At 41.6% G+C, this 19,715-nt stretch overlaps 1 protein-coding gene across 1 annotated transcript in view; it reads right to left on the bottom strand.

The window, feature by feature from the left end:
- The window catches only part of caly (ubiquitin carboxyl-terminal hydrolase calypso), a 125,530-nt gene that overhangs the window by 41,834 nt on the left and 63,981 nt on the right, over positions 1–19,715 (bottom strand). Inside the window, exons 9-10 of the mRNA XM_080274228.1 lie at positions 18,558–18,701; positions 10,403–10,694 (exon numbers count right to left, since the gene is read on the bottom strand). Of these exons, the coding sequence (XP_080130354.1) occupies positions 10,403–10,694; positions 18,558–18,701 (436 nt within the window). The remainder of the gene's footprint in view (positions 1–10,402; positions 10,695–18,557; positions 18,702–19,715) is intronic.

Genomic DNA, 19,715 nt, shown 5'->3' with positions numbered 1-19,715 from the left:
TGGAAATGTAGAAGTGACAGCAGAAAGAATTGTGAAAGTGTGAAGATGATAAGTGGTAGATTATTAACCCATGGGGACGAAGTATGGACCAGATGGAAAGATTATTTTGAAGGCCTGATGAATGGGAATGGAGAGAGCAGGGCAGCTGTAAATGTGATTGTTTTTGAGGGTATGCAAAGAAGGAATGCTGTGCCAGGAAACGTGACACCCGAACAGGTGACAAACTCTGTGATGTGACTGAAAAATGGGAAAGCGGCAGGGGTTGATGAGGTGTATGCAGAGATGATTAAGAGTAGCAGAGAGAGAGGAATGAAGTGCTTGTTGGAGATATGTAAGAAGGCATGTACTGGTGAAACTGAGCCAGCAGAGTGGAAAAAGGCTGTGACTGTATCCCTGTACAAAAATAAAGGTGAGCAAAGTGAGTGCAAGAAGTATCGTGGCATAAGTTTACTGAGTGTTGTAGGGAGGTATATGGAAGAATTATTATAGAGAGAGTAAGAGTGATATCAGAAGTCCTAGTGAGTGGTGAACAGGGTGGCTTTAGCACTGGCAGTGGATGTATGGATCAAATATCTGCATTGAGACAGACAGTGGAGAAGGCTTGTGAGAAGGACTGTAAAGTGTTTATGGCATTTATTGATCTGGAAAGAGCATACAACAAAGTAGACAGAGAAGGATTGTGGAAGGTTTTGCGCAAGTACGATGTAGATGGTACGCTGCTAGGTGTCGTCAATAGACTTTATGACGATAGTGAGGCATATGTAGGGGTAAATGGGCATCTAAGTGAATGGTTCACGATCAATGTGGGCATGCGACAAGGTTGTGTGAAGTCCCCATGGTTGTTCAACATAATATAATATGGATGTGGTGATCACCACCACCACCATCATCATCATCATCATCATCATTATCATCATCATCCGGACCTCCTTTCCCACCCTAGGGCAGGGTGAGGAGTAGCAATGTCCAGACAGCTCATGTTTGCCAAGTCCAATGGGCCACACTTCCATTCACTCATCATTAAAGACCCCCAAATCCTGGCTCTATCTGATTCGCCAAAAACATTCACCACATTCTACAGCTTCATGTAAATGTATCCGACAGAGTCAATCCAGACGTTGTCATGTTTAAAAGGGGTGCCAAATCCGTGATTATGCACTTCTCACAACATTCATCCAGCCAGCTCGATCTCTTGTCAGTTGCCTAGCCTCACCAACTTCCATATCTCTCTTCCTCACACATTCATCCACCACATCCCTCCACTTTCTCCTTGGCCTACCTCGCCTCCTCCCTCCTTCATATTCACTCAGTTATACCTTTGTCACCACTCTATTGTTATCCATTCTCTCCACATGACCAAATCATCTCAGCACACTCTCTTCGATCCTGGCGTCCACGGACTCCTCACTCCACATCTTTCATGAATCACATTATTTCGTATCCTATCCACTCTCTGTACTCCACATACATTCCTCAGCAGTCCCATCTCCACTGCTCTCACTCTTGACTTTTCATTTTCATGTCACACCATAGTCTCACATCCATATGTTAAAGATGGCATATGAGAGAAGTTTAAACACAAGCAATGGAGAGAGGGATGGAGTTGGTAATGAATGGTGATGGATGGAATATCTGAAATCTGTATGCTGATGATGCAGTGCTACTTGCAAAAACTGGACAAGACTTTGCTACTCTAGTGCAGAGTTTTGCTGATGTATGTGGGCATTGTGCCTTGAGAATAAATGCAGAAAAGTATAAAAGTGATCGTAATCGAGAGAGAAGGTGACTCTCAGTGTGATATCACAGTGAATGGAGAGAGACTGGAATTGGTGTGTTACAATACCTAGGTACAGTGACAGAAAAAGAGAGGAAAATGTGCAAAAGAAGTGGAAAGTAGAGTGACACAAGGAAGGAAGGTAGCTGGTGCTATGAAGGCTTCATAAGAAACAGAGGCTTGAGTGTTGCAGCTGCATGAGGCTTACATAAAGGGGTGTTAGTGCCAACTTTAACATATGGATGTGAGATGATGGTGTGGCACAAAAATGAAAAGTCAAGAGTGAGAGCAGTGGAGATGGGACTGCTGAGGAATGTATGTGAAGTACAGAGACTGGATAGGATACAAACTAATGCTATTCATGAAAGATGCAAAGTGAGGAACTCCGTGGACACTAGAATCAAAGAGAATGTACTGAGATGGTATGGTCATGTGGAGAAAATAGATAACAATAGAGGGGCAAAAAAGGTATATCTGAGCAAATCTGAAGGAGGGAGGAGGCGAGGTAGGCCAAGAAGAAGGTGGAGGGATATGGTGGAAGAGTGTGTGGGGAAGAGAGATATGGAAGTCGGTGAGCCTATGGGACTGATAAGATATATAGCTGGATGGATGAATGTTGTGAGAAGAAGTGCATGATCGGGGATTTGGCACCCTTTATTAACGTGACAGGATTCGGACTGACTCTACCGGATACGTTTATGTGAAGTTACAGAAAGTGGTGAAAGTTTTTGGTGTATCAGATAGAACCAGGATCCTGGGGGCTTGAATGATGAATGAATGGAAGTGTGGCCCATTGGAGTGGGCAAACTTGGGCTGTCTGGACGTTGCTACTCCTCATCCTGCCCTAGGGTAGGAAAGGAGGTTCAGATGATGATCGATCTATCTATCTATCTATCTATTGCCAGATGCCTTAATCCCGTAAGGGGTGGCCACAAACAAATCGCCTCCATGTTGCCACGTCCCCTGCCATTTCACTGCCCTGCTCCCAGCTCACACCCTCCTCTTTCATATACTTCTTCACTCCATTCCTCCATCTCATCCTTGGCCTCCCTCTCCCTCTCCCTTCCACCTCAATCACATACACTCTCCTCATCAGTCTCTCACTCACCATCCTCTTCAAATGGCCAAACCACCTCAATGCGTTTCTCTTAACGCTTCCTGTCATGTCCACCTCCACACCGGAACGCTCCTTCACTTCCTCATATGTCAGTCTGTCACTCCACGTGACTCCACATGCTCCTCTCAAATAACTCATATCCACTGCTCTCATCTTGACTTCTGTCCCTTCAACAAGGTCTAAGCTTCACTTCCATATGTTTGAGTTGGTACACAATACTGTCAAGTACTAACGTTTTCACTTCCATTCTCACTTCCCTGTTTCTTATCAATGGTTTCAAGGAACCAGCAACCTTTCTTCCTTGCTGTATCCTTTCAAGCACTTCACCCTCTAAACTTCCATCCTTACTCAACACATTACCCAAGTACTTAAACGCACTCAGATGATGCTGATAATATATACCGCATGTACTGGTGGCCCTCCACATTCGCAGGAGTTAGGGGACACAGACCCCCGAGAATGTGGAATTTCCGCGAATGTTTGGTGCACCCTCCCATAAATGCCAGTCCAGACTGCTTGAACTTCAGCTATGTTCACCACAATAAGGCATATAAAACACTTGTTTATCAGTGTACAGTACAGTATTATTATTTATACCATTTGATTATTATAGTGAATGTATAACAGAGTACAGTACCACAATGGTAGTGAAAACAGTTTAAAAACCGTTGGTGCGATCTGGACTAATGTCTGATATATTGGAAAAAGTCTGGGTTAGCAGCGGGAAGTCCAGATGCTGCTTTTCTTTGGAATGGCTTGGGCCTAAATATATATATATATATATACATATATATATATATATACATTATACCGGTATACTGTATATACAATCGACCCTCGATTTGGCGGACCCCTATTTCCCGGATTTTGGATTTCCTGGACACAGGCTGGGGCCGGACAATATTATCAAATGCCGGACAAATGCCTGTACAGTGAGTCCTTGATATACAAAAGGGATAGGGACCAAAAAAAACTTTCGTAATTTGAAATTTCGTATGATGGAACGATTTTCCCCAATGAAATATACATATATGTGGGGGGATGCATCCTAGGACCCCCTCAGACCCCCACCTAAACTTCACCCCCCCCCATTAAGAAGTAAGCAATACTTGCATACAACTGTAGAGAAGGAGGTGGCCATATTCTTGTACATCTTCTTTTTCTTCATCACAGTCCCAATGGTGGAAACATACGCCCAATCTCCGAGACCCTCTGCCCCTCCTCATGGGGTCTTATAATTTCCAATTTCCTTTCCAGAATTTGAGTACGGTGCTGGTGCTTCTTTGCAGCGGGCTCCCCCAATGCTGAGATGGTGCAGGGCGCTTGGGAGGCATGGCGAAACAATACGAAAAGGTAAAGGGCTGTGAAAACATCCTCACATACAGCGAGACTGTGAGGAGAGGAGGGACGTGGACTCAACTGAGAACCGCGGAAAAATTGGTTTACCAGAGAGGGGTTAGTTCATTTTCTCTCGGCAAGCGAATACAGCGCTATGCCCCGCGCCCATTTTGAATTTTTCATACAGTATTCCATTAACTCCTTCATAGCTGAGGGCCTTGAGCAACACTTCACTGTTTCGGTGTCAATGACGTTGAGTTAGGGTATTATAAAAAACTGCGAACAATTACGGGAAGGGAATGAAGGTCACTGGTGTGTGCACATGACCCTACTCTACCATCCCATCAGTCAGGCGTTCTCTTCACTCCATATGTATTCGCCGATGTTTACATGTTTATGTTATATGCGCCCTAATTTTGAGTAAGTTTCTTTCAGCAAGAGAACATAATTTACCATCCTCAAAATAGTCAGAAAAATAATGAAGACAAACTAGAGAAATACGAACTGAATTGGTAAGGTCTTTAGGCTGTATGCTTACACAAAAAATTATGGGTTTTACAATTTTAAGAGACGATATGGAACAAAAATGTTTGCTAATCAGAAAAAAATTACTCTTTCGTCCCACATGTTCTCGTAGGTTAGCATTCAGTTCCACATTCTTCGTTCAGTATCACTCTTCCCAATATATTTCGGACCGACTGAGCACAGTTATTTCTGCTCCTCAGAGTTAGTGTACATTTACTGCTCATTCTTTTGTTTGTTCTTATGTGTATGTGTGAAAGAGAGAGGACTGGTACAAACAATAATGTATTCCAATATCGCTTTCATAGCTGCTGGCCCTGAACAACGCCTTACTGTACTGGTGTCAGTGACGTTGAGTTAGGGTGAGCTATAAAAAACTGCGAGCAATTATGGGAAGGGAATGAGGGTCACTGGTGTGTTTACACATCCCTACTCTGCCACCTCAAGCAGTCTGGTGTTCACAGTTCACTTCGTCCCAGATGTTTTCGGCCGATGTATACATGCTGATGTAACACGCATCCTAATTTTATTAATTCTTACACGAATCATATAGTCTCACCAATCTAAAACCAAGGTTTGGGTGGAGTCTAGCCGGGGATTTCCCGGCATACAGCGTTGCCTTGTTTCCTATACTCTCATTGGCTAGTGGCTGACCTGACACCGTTAGAGTTCGTCCGCTCCCATCTCGCCACCTGGCCTGACATGACTTCACCCACTTCTGTGTGTGTGTGTGTGTGTGTAAAGACAAACTAGTTTAAGTTATAAATATAATCAAAATAATCAATTTAAAAGTCGCATTCTCTCTCTCTCATATAATTTATGATTTTTTACCTGGTTATAGCCTTTAAATTACACTCTACATATTAAAACTTAGACTTTCTTTCCACCACCCAAGAGGTAAAAGTCACGGCGCATTTTTTTTTTTTTTTTTTTTTTTTTTTTTTTTTTTTTTTTTAAAGAGGTTTCCCCGATAGGCCTATTCCTCTTCTCTTACAGCATGTAAGAAATTATCATGAATCCTCCTCATCAGAAGAGGTGAGAGTGATTTTCTTGGGAGACGTAAACTCTGGAGAGTTGTTTTCTTCATTATCTCTTGCTTCTCTGCGTATTGCTTCAATCCTGCTCTTGCTAAGTCCTGTTGCTGCAGCTGTTCGATGAATTGCCCTTGACACATCATCGAAAATTCCTCCATACTGCTTCTCTTGCAGAAAATACTGGCTTACGTTGAAGGCCATTTCTTTGGCTTGACTATGTAGATGCGAGCGAGTTGGCGTAGCTGCCATTGTGTCTGCATCAACATAGAAAGTGAATAGTGGAAGCACCTGACAGAAGCTTAAATCTCCCTCCAATGGATTAACTCCCAGTATGGGCCTGGTGTTGCCGCTCGTGAGTGTTTTAACTTATTTATTTCTATTAAGAAAATAGCGTATGTTCTACTGAGTCCTTCAAATTATATTATAAACGTAATTGTTACATTACTTACCCAACTTAGAACTACCGTGAAAGTCGGTAAAAGTAACTACATTTTTTTCAGCACCACTGTAAAATATGTATGACACATTTCTTTATTGATGTACAAGAGCCATATGCATTACACGTTTACCTTCCTTTTATATGCTAGAATACTGTACTTACCTTTATATTGTATTAGTATGTGTGTACCTATCTGTGATGCCTATTACATATATAACAGAATCTACTCATCGCTCGTTTAGGAAGTATGGCATGGCTGCACCCAGTGCCAGACCCCACCCAAACCTGGGTTTAAGATTGGTGAGACTATAGTAAATCACAGGATGGGTTTGGGGGGGGAGGGAAGCCAGGTGTGTCAGACGAGTCTTTTCACATATGTAAGAAAAAGAAATTGATTTTAGAACTTTGAAAAAATGGTCCCAAGGCCGACCACAGGAGCACGCAAATATCTGAACCCACAGCCATTGAGGGGGCTAAACATACGTTTTACTTTAAGCAGTAAAAGCACCTTACCAAATCAGTTCTTCCTGATAGTCTGTTATATTTTTCAGATTATTTCTGGGCTGGTAAATACAGTAAACGTTTCTTATTAAATCTGTTTCCCCATCATTTTTAGATGTTCTGGCGTGACAACTTTTGTTTATTTCGTTAACATCATGGCGGAAAGTACTGTTCTTCCCTAAGTGTTTAACTAAACCTGGCCTAACCGAGCTTATCTGTACCTTATTTAATAAATTTAACCTAACCTAACCTCCAGTTGGGAAATTGGGAAACGATATCCACCTTAGAGCATGCTGAGTTTCTTCCACTGCGCTGGAAATGATCGTAGGGGACAGTGACGATAATAATGGGGAGGAAATTTTTCAGCAAGAAAAAGCAATTTGCCAAACTGAAAGTTGTCACAAAATTACAGAAACAAGCTGGAGGATTATGAACTGAATTGGTAAGGTCTTTCTGCTGCTTCAAGTGTACAATGAAAGACACAAGTATCTTCCCAAAGTCTGACGAACATCTCGTGGAAAAATAGAACCATTTGAAACATGCACTAGTAGAAACAGGGTTTTCATTGTATTTTGCCTGGAGTAAATTTTCTTCAGACTGAACTGGGAAGATAGTTGCGTCTTTCATTGTACATTTACCGGTAAATAAATCAATCTAACAGTATTTGTGTTTTGTTTCTGCCATATTAATCATGATTTCAGACTATTCAGGCACTTCTTCACATCATATAGTCTGGATAATCGGGCTATCTCTGCATTTCCTTTCGTATCGAGTATCGATTTTCTTATCATCGAAACGGATATTTTCGTACTGTGGAATTTGTCCTATATTAATTGATTTCGTACCATCGAAAATTCGTACTTCGGGTTTTCATATTTCAAGGACTCACTGTACAAGTCCGGGATTCTGACAAAAGTCCGGCCATTATTCTCTCATATAAAACTATAAGCAGTCTGCTGCACAACACAGTACAGTATAATTTTAGCACGGTTTTGACTCGATAAAGTCCATTTGTAACACACAAGAAGATATTTTCATACATGAAATGCATCTTGGCCACCAACCTGCTTCACCCCACCAGTTCCTAACTAGTGGCAATATCCCATCTGCCACTTACCTTTCTCAAATGCCACTATAAACAGTTTATTGCATAACAGTAAAATTTCAGGAAGGTTTGGACACAATAAAATTCATAGGTAATAAAAAAAATATGAATTTTCTTACGGACAAAGTCAATGAGATCCATTCCTACTCACTTAGCTCACCCAACTCGGTGCGACTAATACCGAATCGACACTTTTCACTGGAAAATGTTAATTTTTTTATTGCCAAAGTGGCTCATACACACCTAATGATCTGAAATCCGCTTAAAAAAAAAAAATTGTACTTAATATAACTTAATTTAAAAGTCAGGTTAAAAAAATGCATCAGTGTTGGCAGATATTTCCCCTTCAGCTCGTCAGCACGCCTTGACAGACTTCTGTTTTGCATAAATATTTGAGTACAAAAAATGTATCTGCATTGTAAATCGATATTTATTATAAAACTAAAGTCTGTCAAGGCGGGTTGTTAGGCTAGAGGCAAAACACTTCTGCTAACTAAGAAATTTTTGCTCTGAATCCTGATTTTCTATTATAATTAAATTATGCACAAACTTTTGACTGAATTTTAAATACTTAGGTGTGCAAACCTATATGGTGATAAAGATTAAAATCATCATCATCATCATCAAATATTTTCCAATTAAAATTGCCGATTCTGTCCAAGATCGAGATCACATTCAATGACAGTATCTTGATCAGCTGATTAGTGGTTGACCAATGTTAGCAGATATTTCCCCTTCAGATTGTCAGCATGCCTTGACAGACTTCTTCATTCATTCACTGCCAGATGCCATGTATCCCAAACCATAAATATTTATTTTGAGTACAAAAAATGTATCTGCATTGTAAATCGATATTTATTACAAAACAAAAATCTGTCAAGGCGGGTTGTTAGGCTAGAGGCAAAACACTTCTGCTAACTAAGAAGTTTTTGCTCTGAATCCTGAGTTTCTATTACTAATTAAATTAAGCACAAACTTTTGACTGAATTTCAAATAAATTAGGTGTGCAAACCTATATGGTGATAAAGATTAAAATATGTTCCAATTAAAACTGCCGATTCTGCCCAAGATCAAGATCACATACGATGATTGTTTGTATCTAGATCAGCTGATTAGTGGTTGGCCAATGTTAGCAGATATTTCCCCTTCAGATCATCAGGACACCCTGACAGACTTCTATTTTGCATAAATATTTATTTTGAGTACAAAAAAATGTATCTGCATTGTAAATCGATATTTATTACAAAACAAAAGTCTGTCAAGGCGAGTTGTTAGGCTAGAGGCAAAACACTTCTGCTAACTAAGAAATTTTCGCTCAGAATCCTGATTTTCTATTAATAATTAAATTAAGCAGGGAAGAAAGGTTGTTGGTACACTGGAAGCAGTGATGAGAAATAGGGAGGTGAGTATGGAAGTTAAGAAGTCACTGCATGATGGTATTGTGATCCCTACCCTGAAGTATGGAAGCGAGGCATGGACCTTGCAAGAGGGGAACAAGTCAAGAGTGAGAGCAGTGGAAATGAGTTACTTGAGAGGAGCATATGGAGTGACGTGGAGGGACAGGTTGACGAATGAAGAAGTGAAGGAACGTTGTGGGGTAGATGTGGATGTGGTTGAAAAGATTAGGAGAAATACACTGAGGTGGTTTGGACATGTGGAGAGAATGGAGAATGAAAGACTGACTAAGAGGGTGTATGTAGGTGAGGTGGAGGGAGGGAGAGGGAGGGGTAGACCAAGGATGAGGTGGAGGGATGGAGATGAGAGGTATATGAGGGAGGGGGGGGTGAGTTGGGGGGAGGGGAGTCAAATGGTGGGTGACAGAGTGACTTGGAGGCGTTTTGTCTGCGGCCACCCTTTGCGGGATTAGGGCGTCGGGCTATAGATAGATATAGAGATAGACAAATTTTTGACTGACTTTCAAATAAATTAGGTGTGCAAACCTATATGGTGATAAAGATTAAAATATTTTCCAATCAAAATTGCCAACTCGGTCCAAAATTGCGTGTTTGTATCTCGGTCAGCTGATTAGTGGTTGGCTGACCTTGTGGTGCTCCATTCCTTGTTCATTTTCCTCTTTTTCCTCAGCTTTCTGATCGTCTATCATACTCTCCACAGTCTCGTCAATAACTGTCTAAACAACCATTCTTAGGGATGCAGCTAGCAAAATACAGCTATTGTGTCAGTTATTATTATTGTTATTGCATCAGTATTATCATTTTATGTACTGTGTATGTTAGTTATGTTGGTATAAGTAACCTACATTCCAGAAAGCTCAAGATTACCGGAATAATTCCCAGACAATATTGGAGAATTCAGACAAAGTATGGTAATAGGCCAGGGAATGGTATGAGGGGCCGGACATGTGCCATTCCCAGACTGGTCTACCCCCCTTTTAGTCCGGCAAATTGAGGGTCGAGTGTACACACACACACACACACACACACACACATATATATATATATATATATATATATATATATATTGTGTGTGTGTGTAATATAAATGTTAATACAAATTCCATAATTAGTACAGACAGGTATGGTGCCAATTATTGCACAGATCACAAGGTTACCTTGAGACAGCTTAAGCAAAGCTGCAGAGGCAGTAGTGGTGGCTAATGTGATTGAGCTAAGTGACACGGTGGTTGTGGGGATAACTGTAGCAGAGGTGGTAAAAGTTTCGCCGCTGGTGGCTGGCATGGTGTTGGTGGTGTTAGTGGTGGCAGTGGCAGTGGTGGGGGTGGCAGCTGTGGCTGAGAGGGCAGCAAAAGGGGCAGTGATGGGGCCAGGAGTGAGGCGAACCACCACTAACTGTTGGTATTCATTACTGGTTGCTGGACTCGACTGCATTGAACCACTGCTGCCCTATGGTTGAAAGGAATGTTCATCATTATTAATAACACTGTCTACCTATCTATCTATCTATAATCAGATGCCATAATCCCATAAGGGGTGGCCGTTTGTCATTAGTTAGTGGTTTTACGGAGAGGAGCACTAACTCTCCACCAGCCCACTTGATGACACGATGGGAACATGTGTGGGTTGATTATATGGTTACCTCCCAGCATTGTAAATGGTTTCCTGGCTTACAGGAAATCATCTGACTTGTCATTCAATGTAAAGCTGACTGAAAAGGAAAGAAGAGTAGTAAAAAGTGACAGGAAAGATGGGAAAAATAGGAAGATATAGGGCAGATACAGAAAAAGAATTTCATATGTGAAGGAAGAAGTGGTCAGCACTACATTAAGTGAGTGGATGATGGTCACCACCACCTACCACAGTAATATTAACATCATGGTAACCAAAGCACTTATCATCATCATCATCATCATCATCATCTGGAACTCCTTTCCCACCCTAGGGCAGGGTGAAGAGTAGCAACATCCAGACAGCCCAAATTTGTCCAGTCCAATGGGCCACGCTTCCATTCACTCATCATTCAAGCCACCGGAATCCTGGCTCTATCTCATACACGTTCTGTGGCTTCACATAAACGTATCCGATAGAGTCAATCCAGATACAGTCTTGTTAGAGAGGAGTGCCAAATCCCTGATCATGCGCTTCTCTTCACAATATTCATCCAGCCAGCTCGATCTCTTGTCAGTCCCCTAGCCTCACCAACTTCCAAACCTCTCTTCCTCACACAGTCATTGTCAAAAAATTATCATGGCCAGAATCAACATTTTAATTTTTATTTCAAAGGGATAGGTATGATCCTATGCAAAAACATAATTACAGAAGCAATAAACAAAGTGAAACATCATCACTGTCAACATCATCATCGGAAGTAACGGTACCATAACTCAGTTTTTCATTATTTCAAATATGTGGGTAGGGTCTAATGTACAAACACAAATATAGGAGCTATGAGCAGCAGTGGCCATTAAAACTGGTCCTACATCTATGACCCAATCATCACTAAACCAAATCTTCTGCTATTGCAAATCGGATGGATGGTACACAGAAATATGAAATGGTAAACATATTGTTATGCTGAAGTTATCAGCAGTGACTAGTGACACAGGCCACACATCCAATTAATCAATGCTGGGAACGGTACTAATGAAAAGTAACGGCGCTCCCATTCCCGTTACTAGCTCAAAAAAGTAGTGGCGTTACTGGTCTCGCTACTTGATACGAAATGTAGCGGCGCTCCCGCTACTTTGGATAAGAAAAAGGTGGACGAAGGAAAGATTAACAACAATCTGTGATATAGCAATACACTATATACTGTTTTCAATAACATTAGTCAGTATGAGTGGTTATGTTGTGTACTAGTAATCTCAGTATATACTTATATTGAGAAAAAAAAAAAAAAATCATATACATGTCGGTGTCACTTTAATGAAGCTTAGAGCTGAAGGTACAGGAGAAAGCTGTTTACTGTATAATGTAACAAAAGTTCTTTTACTTTGTTGCCTAGTATACCTACTGAAAGTAACATACGTAAATAAAAGGCAAAAAAAAAATGTGGCCTACCATTGATACAAATTATATAGATTTATTATATTATCAATGGTAGGCTACCTATTTAAGATATGTATGAAAACGAAAGTGAAAATGAACTGGGGCTTTCTTTTAAAGTCTGTTTAAACAATAGAAATGTTTTTTTTTTTCCGTTACTTTAAACTGAAAGGTAACATACTGTTACGAAATAATAACGTAGTGAGTAAGAATTAGTCTGAAAGAGAGAGTGGGGGAAAGAGCAGGAGTTAGAGATGGGGATAGTTAGAGGTGTGTGTGTGTGTGTGTGTGTGTGTGTGTGTGTGTGTGTGTGTGTGTGTGTGTGTGTGTGTGTGTGTGTGTGTGTTGCCTACATCTAGCTAACATCCTTATTAATCATAACTTAATTTAAATGATAGATAATTAAGTAGCAAATTCCTGTCTAATTATTGCACATTACTAATAAATAATAATAAACTATTGATGTAATGTAGAACAAACATCATTAATTGACAAAATTGAAAAAATTATTATTTTTTGTCATTAATAAATACAACCAAACCGTCGGCATATCTGTACGTACTCACTAACTCAGGACCTATATTCCTTACGTGAGTAGCGAGGAGCGCGGTAATGCATGAGTACAGCCAAAAAGTAGCGGCGCTCTCAGTTTCGCTACTGACTAAAAAAAGTAATGGCATTACCACCATTGCTATTAAAATAATAGCGGCATTATTCCCAGCTTTCCAATCAATCACTCAAGCCCTGGAGTATAAAAGAACAGTTCGATCAGCAGCAGCAGCATTATCTATCTATCTATTTATCTATTGCCAGACGCCTCAATCCCGTTCGGGGTGGCCACAAACAAATCGCCTCCACGTCGCCCTGTCCCCCGCCATTTCACTGCCCCGCTCCAAACTCACACCCCCCTCTCATATACCTCTCCACCCCATCCCTCCATCTCATCCTCGGTCTCCCCCTCCCTCTTCCCCCCTCCACCTCACTCACATATACTCTCCTCGTCAGTCTTTCACCCTCCATCCTCTCCACATGGCCAAACCACCTCAGTGTATTCCTCCTAACTCTTCCTATCACATCCACCTCCACACCACAATGCTCCATTATATACTCATTTGCCAGCCTGTCTCTCCATGTGACTCCACAGGCTCCTCTTAAATAACTCATTTCCACTGCTCTCACTCTTGACTTGTGTCCTTCTAGCAATGTCCAAGCTTCACTTCCATATGCTAGAGTTGGTATCACAATACTGTCATGTAGTAACTTTTTCACTTCCATGCTCCCTTCTCTGCTTCTTATCACTGCTTTCAAGGAACCAGCAACCTTTCTTCCCTGCTGGACCCATTCAAGCACTTCACCCTCCAAACCTCCATCCTTACTCATCACACTACCCAAGTACTTAAACGTACTCACATTTTCCAATTCCTCACCATCCAACCTTGCTGTACATTCACTGACTTCACCTCTCTCAAAGACCATCACTTTACTCTTCCCTACATCCACCTTTAGATTCTGTTTCTTACATACTCTCCCAAACTCATCCACCAAGCCTTGCAGCTCTCCTTCGTCTTCACTCAACAACACAGTATCATCTGCAAACAACAGTACAGGGAGTTTCCAAACACTACCCTCTCTCACCAAGGCCACTCCAACATCCACTACCCTACCTTGTACCTCTTTTATTACCCCATCCATGTACAGATTAAACAGCCATGGAGACATGACACATCCCTGTTTCAACCCAACCTTCAAAGAGAAAAATTCACTTAGTTCACCATCCACACGCACTGCAGCCTTAGCACCATCATACATACTCTTCACAGCATTCAACAACTTCCCATCTACTCCATATATTCTTAATACTTTCCACAATCCTTGTCTATCCACCCTGTCATATGCTTTCTCCAAATCCATGAAAGCTGCATAAAACTTCTTTCCCTTCTCTAGAAATTTTTCCACTAAAGATCTAAGAATGAATATCCGATCTACACAACCTCTTCCCTTCCTAAAGGGTCCCTGTTCTTCTCCAACTAATTCCTCTGTTCTTTCTCTAACTCTGTCAATAAGTATCCTACCATACACTTTTCCTATTATACTAAGAAGACAAATGCCCCTATGATTACCACACACTTCTTTTTCCCCTTTTCCTTTGTACAAGGGAATAATTATACCTGACTTCCAATCCTCCGGGACTCTACCTTCCTCCCAGGCCAATCTGCACATTTTCCACATCCATTCTACTACTATCTCTCCTCCATGCTTCAGTATTTCACCACACACTCCATCAATTCCTGGGGCTTTCCGCGATTTAACTTTCTCCACAACTTCTATCCTACTGATTTCTTCCTGTCTTCTCACCTCCCTCATTCTCCCAGCCATTCCCCAGCCACTTGTACTTGCATTACTTCCATCCTCTATATTCAACAATTCCTTAAAGTGTTCTCTCCATCTGCTCACTTTTTCTCCCTTCTCCACTAGTAATCTACCATTTTTATCTTTCACTTCCCTGCTAACTTCACTTCCACCCTGTCTTACTTTTTTCACCTCTTTCCAGAACATTTTCTTACAGTCCCTCCACTTTATACTCAAGTTCCTTCCAAATTCCTCATCCACTCTCTTCTTACTCTCTCTTACTAATCTTTTCACCTCTCTCTTTCTTTCTACATATAACTCTCTCTTCCACCTCTCAACTTCTTCCACGTCCCTATTTCTCATCCATTCATTGTATGCTTTCTTCTTTTGTGCCACAGCCTGTCTCACCTCTTCATTCCACCACGCTGTTCCTTCCACACCCCTCCGTCTTCTCTTCCTTCCACTCACCACATCACATGCTGCATATATTTCTTCTGTGAATATCCTACACACACCTTCCACGTCCCCCATCTGCTCCAATTCATATTTGCCCAATTGTTCCTCCACTTCTCTCTTATACTCTGCCTTTTTCTCATCCTCTTGTAACCTTTCCATTCGCCTTACAAATACTCCTTCTTCCCGTCCCTCCCTTCTTCGATTTCTCCATCTAAATTGGATCTTGATTCTGGTCACCATCAAGTAGTGGTCAGAAAGTCAACTCCCCCAACCTCTATAAGCTCTTGCATCCATTACACATTTTCGCATCCTTTCATCCACACACACATAATCAATCATTGCCTTCCTTTCATTCAGTTCACCACTCACCCTTCTCATCACTCGCCATGTATATCTGTGGATCATTTTGTGCCTGAAGAGGATATTGGCTATCACCAACCCTCTCCCAGCACAAATGTCCACTAACGCACTGCCATTCTCATCTATCTCAGCAGGCACACCCCACTCCCCAACTATTCCATCCACCTTCACATTCCCTACTTTACCATTCATATCACCAATCAAAAACACTCTCTCATTCCTTCCAAACTTTTCCATGCATACTTCCACATTTGTCCAGAACTCTTCTCTCATTCTGCTTGCACGATCTTGGGTTGGCGCACACACACACACACACAATCGCCCACATTTGTATTCCAACTTTCAATCTTGCCCACACAATCCTTGACCCAACTGATCCATACTCCCTTATGCTCTTCTTCTATCTCCCACTATTTCAAATGGCACATTATCATCTCTCAATATTTCAAATGGGTGGGTGAGATCCAGTCATGATGTTGTTGTGGCCCCTGACCCATCTGCATACGAAAAGAAAGTAAAAACTAAAACTACAGTACCGTACTGTATTAACCCCTAAAACGCGGCTGTGTACGCGCGATCCCCCCCCTGTGGCGGGGTTGTAGCGGGGTCGGAGTACCTGTGGAAAAATATTTGCCAAAAATCATAGATTAACCCTAGAGCATTAAAATTTTTATGGCATATATTACTTACATTCAGCTATCTCCTGAGCCACATGTTGAGCCTTCGTTGACTACCAAAGGACTTGTGAAGACTTGCAAAGTTGGGTAACAAAGTCTTCACTCTCACACCTCCAGAAACCCGGTTTTCTTTCTACCACAGCCTCAGTCTGTCACAGTACACTTTATACAACAACGTAAAGGTAGTTAGGAATCCGTATTTGTACAATAAGCACTGAAAATAAGGCTAAAATCAACGGAGCGTACGACCGACATGCACTGTGGCGGCGGTTTTCCCATCACTCAACAAACATTTCCATTTTCACAGCTAAAAACATGTATACTACATTATTTTCAATCATATTACTTCCCAAAAGATCACCACGGCGCGCTTTTTATTCTGCCTTACGTCCGCCACTTTATTCTCGTTCCTGTCGGCCGCTTGCACTGACTGGGAAGAGCTAGAACTCGCCATAATCTCACTTTCAAAGCCTGCAGTAAACTGACACTAAACAGAGGCAAAAGCTAGTGTTACAACTGGGGAAACAAGCGTTTCCTAGTAGCATAAACTGCTTGTGAGAGGAGATCGCAGATTTACAGTTCTGAGCGCTCAGAGCGCTGCCATGTATCACAGCCAGGCTGGCCGGGCCGTGGTAGGGGGGGTACGGGGGGAAAACGCGATATTTGGCAACAACTGAGGTCAGTAGTACAAAGGTAAAGTATGCTAGTTGTAGCTAGAGGATGGTGGTACTGATAGACAATACCAGCTGGAGCCTGCTTGCCCGCGGTTATTCAAAATATACTAAAATCACAAACGCGACGACCCGCCGTCCTGCCCTTATGGCCGAGCGTCGCAAACGCGACGATCAGCGTTTTAGGGGTTAATATGGTATGTCCAACGAAATGGACCATACATCCATTCATTTATAATCCAATCCCGGGCTCCTACGCTCCTCATGGAGCAACATAGGATTAAATGATGGATGGATGGATCTTCAAAATTCTCAGTTCCAACAATGGTCTTACAGTTCAGGGACCCTGGGCAGGAGAGTCACATGGGGACCTCCAACATAAATTGTGATTTTCATATACATTAAAATTCAAATAGCATTTCTACAGTCCAGATTCTAAAATATTTTTACTTAACTGTAATGTAAAGTGAAAGAATCTATCTAGCTATAACCAGATGCCTCAATCCCGTAAGAAGTTGCTACAAACAAATCACCTCCATGTTGTCCTGTCCCCTGCCACTTTGCTGCCTTTCCCCTCGCTAACACACCCCTCTCTCATATGCCTCTCCACTCCATCCCTCCACCTCATCTTTGGTCTTCCCCTCCCTCTCTTCCTTTCCAACTCACATACACTCTCCTCATTAGTCTCTCACTCTCCAACCTCTCAACATGACCAAACTTTTATTAATATGGTGTTATGATACTAACCAACTTTGGGGGCCCCCTTTACTGAGGGGGAACCCTGGGCAATTGCCCAATTTGTCCACCCCTAAAGCCATTGCTACTAAGCTCCACTCGGTCACAATAATCCACTGGTACATTTCCCTGAAGCTGTGCATCCTAAAAATGAGCTATCAGCCACTCATAAATCATCATCATCATCATCATCAGAGCTATCAGCCATTAAACTCATAAATCAACATCATCATCATCATAAACATCACCATAACACCTAATTACTGAAATATGTATTACAAGGATCTCTGACTGCACAAGTTCCTAGTTGTCCATGCATGTATTAATGAACATAAGGTAATGTATCATGTTATATGCCTCAGCTGGTTATTCAAACTGATAAAGGAGGTTATCTGGTTCAGTTGGTGATTCAGAATGGCAAGGGAGGTAGTGTGGTCATGTTTTATGGTGCAAGGGGGATATTCTCCCTCTCAATGAAGGAGAAGCTGCCTAATTTGTAAATGAGGGAGATGGCAATGGAAGAATAGTGTCTGACAGAGTAAAAGATATTTGTAAGGAGATAACATCTTGAAGGCTCATGAATAAATACTTCATTTGGTGGTTCAAACCATCAAGGAAGGTGGTTCAGTGAGTCAGTCTGTGATATTGTGTTGTCTGGTGAAGGTGACTGTGGTGAAGATGGTGGTGAAGAAAAAACCCTGGCTACAATACAACAGTTTTAGTCTGCTTTCATCACAAACTGCTTCAGTATACAATTAAGGTTGGTACACTATTAATATTCCAGACAAGTGATTACCCTGACATATACCGTAATTATCCAGAAATCTTATTTTCCACGCACTAAACCATGCCCACTTATCTCAACCCTAACCAATTCAACCCCAAACAACTGTACCCTTTATCATTTAGAGAACTATCAATCACCATTATTCATTATAATACTGACTTTTCTTCTTACTTAAGGTTGAGGTGAGTACCAAACCTCTCCAAACATAACTTGCAAGGCCTACACTAACCTGTGGGGAATTATAGGCACTCCCCGCTTCTGAAGCAGTGTCAGTGGTGGGAGTGGAGGGTGGGCCAGGTGAGGTTTCAATGGTGAGGGGTGTGGCATAGTCTGGAGGTGTTGATATGCTGCCTGCTGATGGAAGACCAACCAGCTGGTAAAGAACATAAACATTATTCAACTTAAAACTTGTCAGGACAATAAAATAAAAGCCTGTGCCAGTGCTATAAAAACATGCAGCTGAGGGGTAACAGCAACCATAAAAAAAACTTAACCCCTTCAATTATTATTATTTTTTTAATCATATTGCCCCTTGTCTCCTTAGGGAGACATAAAACCACCTCTTATTACTTGAAAGAAAAGATTTTCCACCATTAAACTGATTCTGCGACTTTGTAGAAGTGTATATTAGTGCATTATTTAGTATGAAGAGGATCCATCGATAAACAAGGAATATATGATTACATATGGGATGGGTAAGCTTAGGTTACGATAATTTTAGTTAGATTACCATAAAATAGGTTAGGTTAGGTTTGGATAAATAAGGTTGGGTTGTCATGAGGATTTTGGTTAGATTAGGAGAAATGGGCTCTGATAAATGTAATTTTGTTCAAAATGGCATTCTAAGATACCATCCATCAGTCTTTGTGCACCACAAGATGGCATCTGTCTGTCTTCGGTGCCATTAGGAATTTATCTATCTATCTATTGCCAGACGCCTTAATCCCATAAGGGGTGGCTACAAACAAATCGTCTCCATGTCACCCTGTCCCCAGCCATTTCACTGCCCTGCTCCCAGCTCACACCCCCATCTCTCATATACCTCTCCACTCCATCTCTACATCTCATCCTTGGCTTCCCTCTCCTTCCCCCCCCCCTCCACCTCACTTATATACACTCTCCTCATCAGTCTCTCACTCTCCATCCTCTCCACATGGCCAAACCACCTCTGTTTCTCCTAACGCTTCCTATCACATCCACATCCACACCACAATGTTCCTTCACATCCTCATTTGTCAGTCTCTTTCTCCATGTGACTCCGCATGCTCCTTTCAAATACAGTAACTCATTTCCATTGCTCTCACTCTTGACTTCTGTCTCTCCAACAAGGTTCAAGATTCACTTCCACATGTTAGAGCTGGTATCACAATACTGTCATGTAGTAACT

The sequence above is a fragment of the Coenobita brevimanus genome, chromosome 57 (genome assembly GCF_032717465.1).
Source record: "Coenobita brevimanus isolate Jiangsu-jjx chromosome 57, ASM3271746v2, whole genome shotgun sequence".
Taxonomy (NCBI): Eukaryota; Metazoa; Arthropoda; class Malacostraca; order Decapoda; family Coenobitidae; genus Coenobita; species Coenobita brevimanus.
Note: the sequence above shows the minus strand (reverse complement) of the source record. Positions and strands in the feature narration are given on the sequence as shown.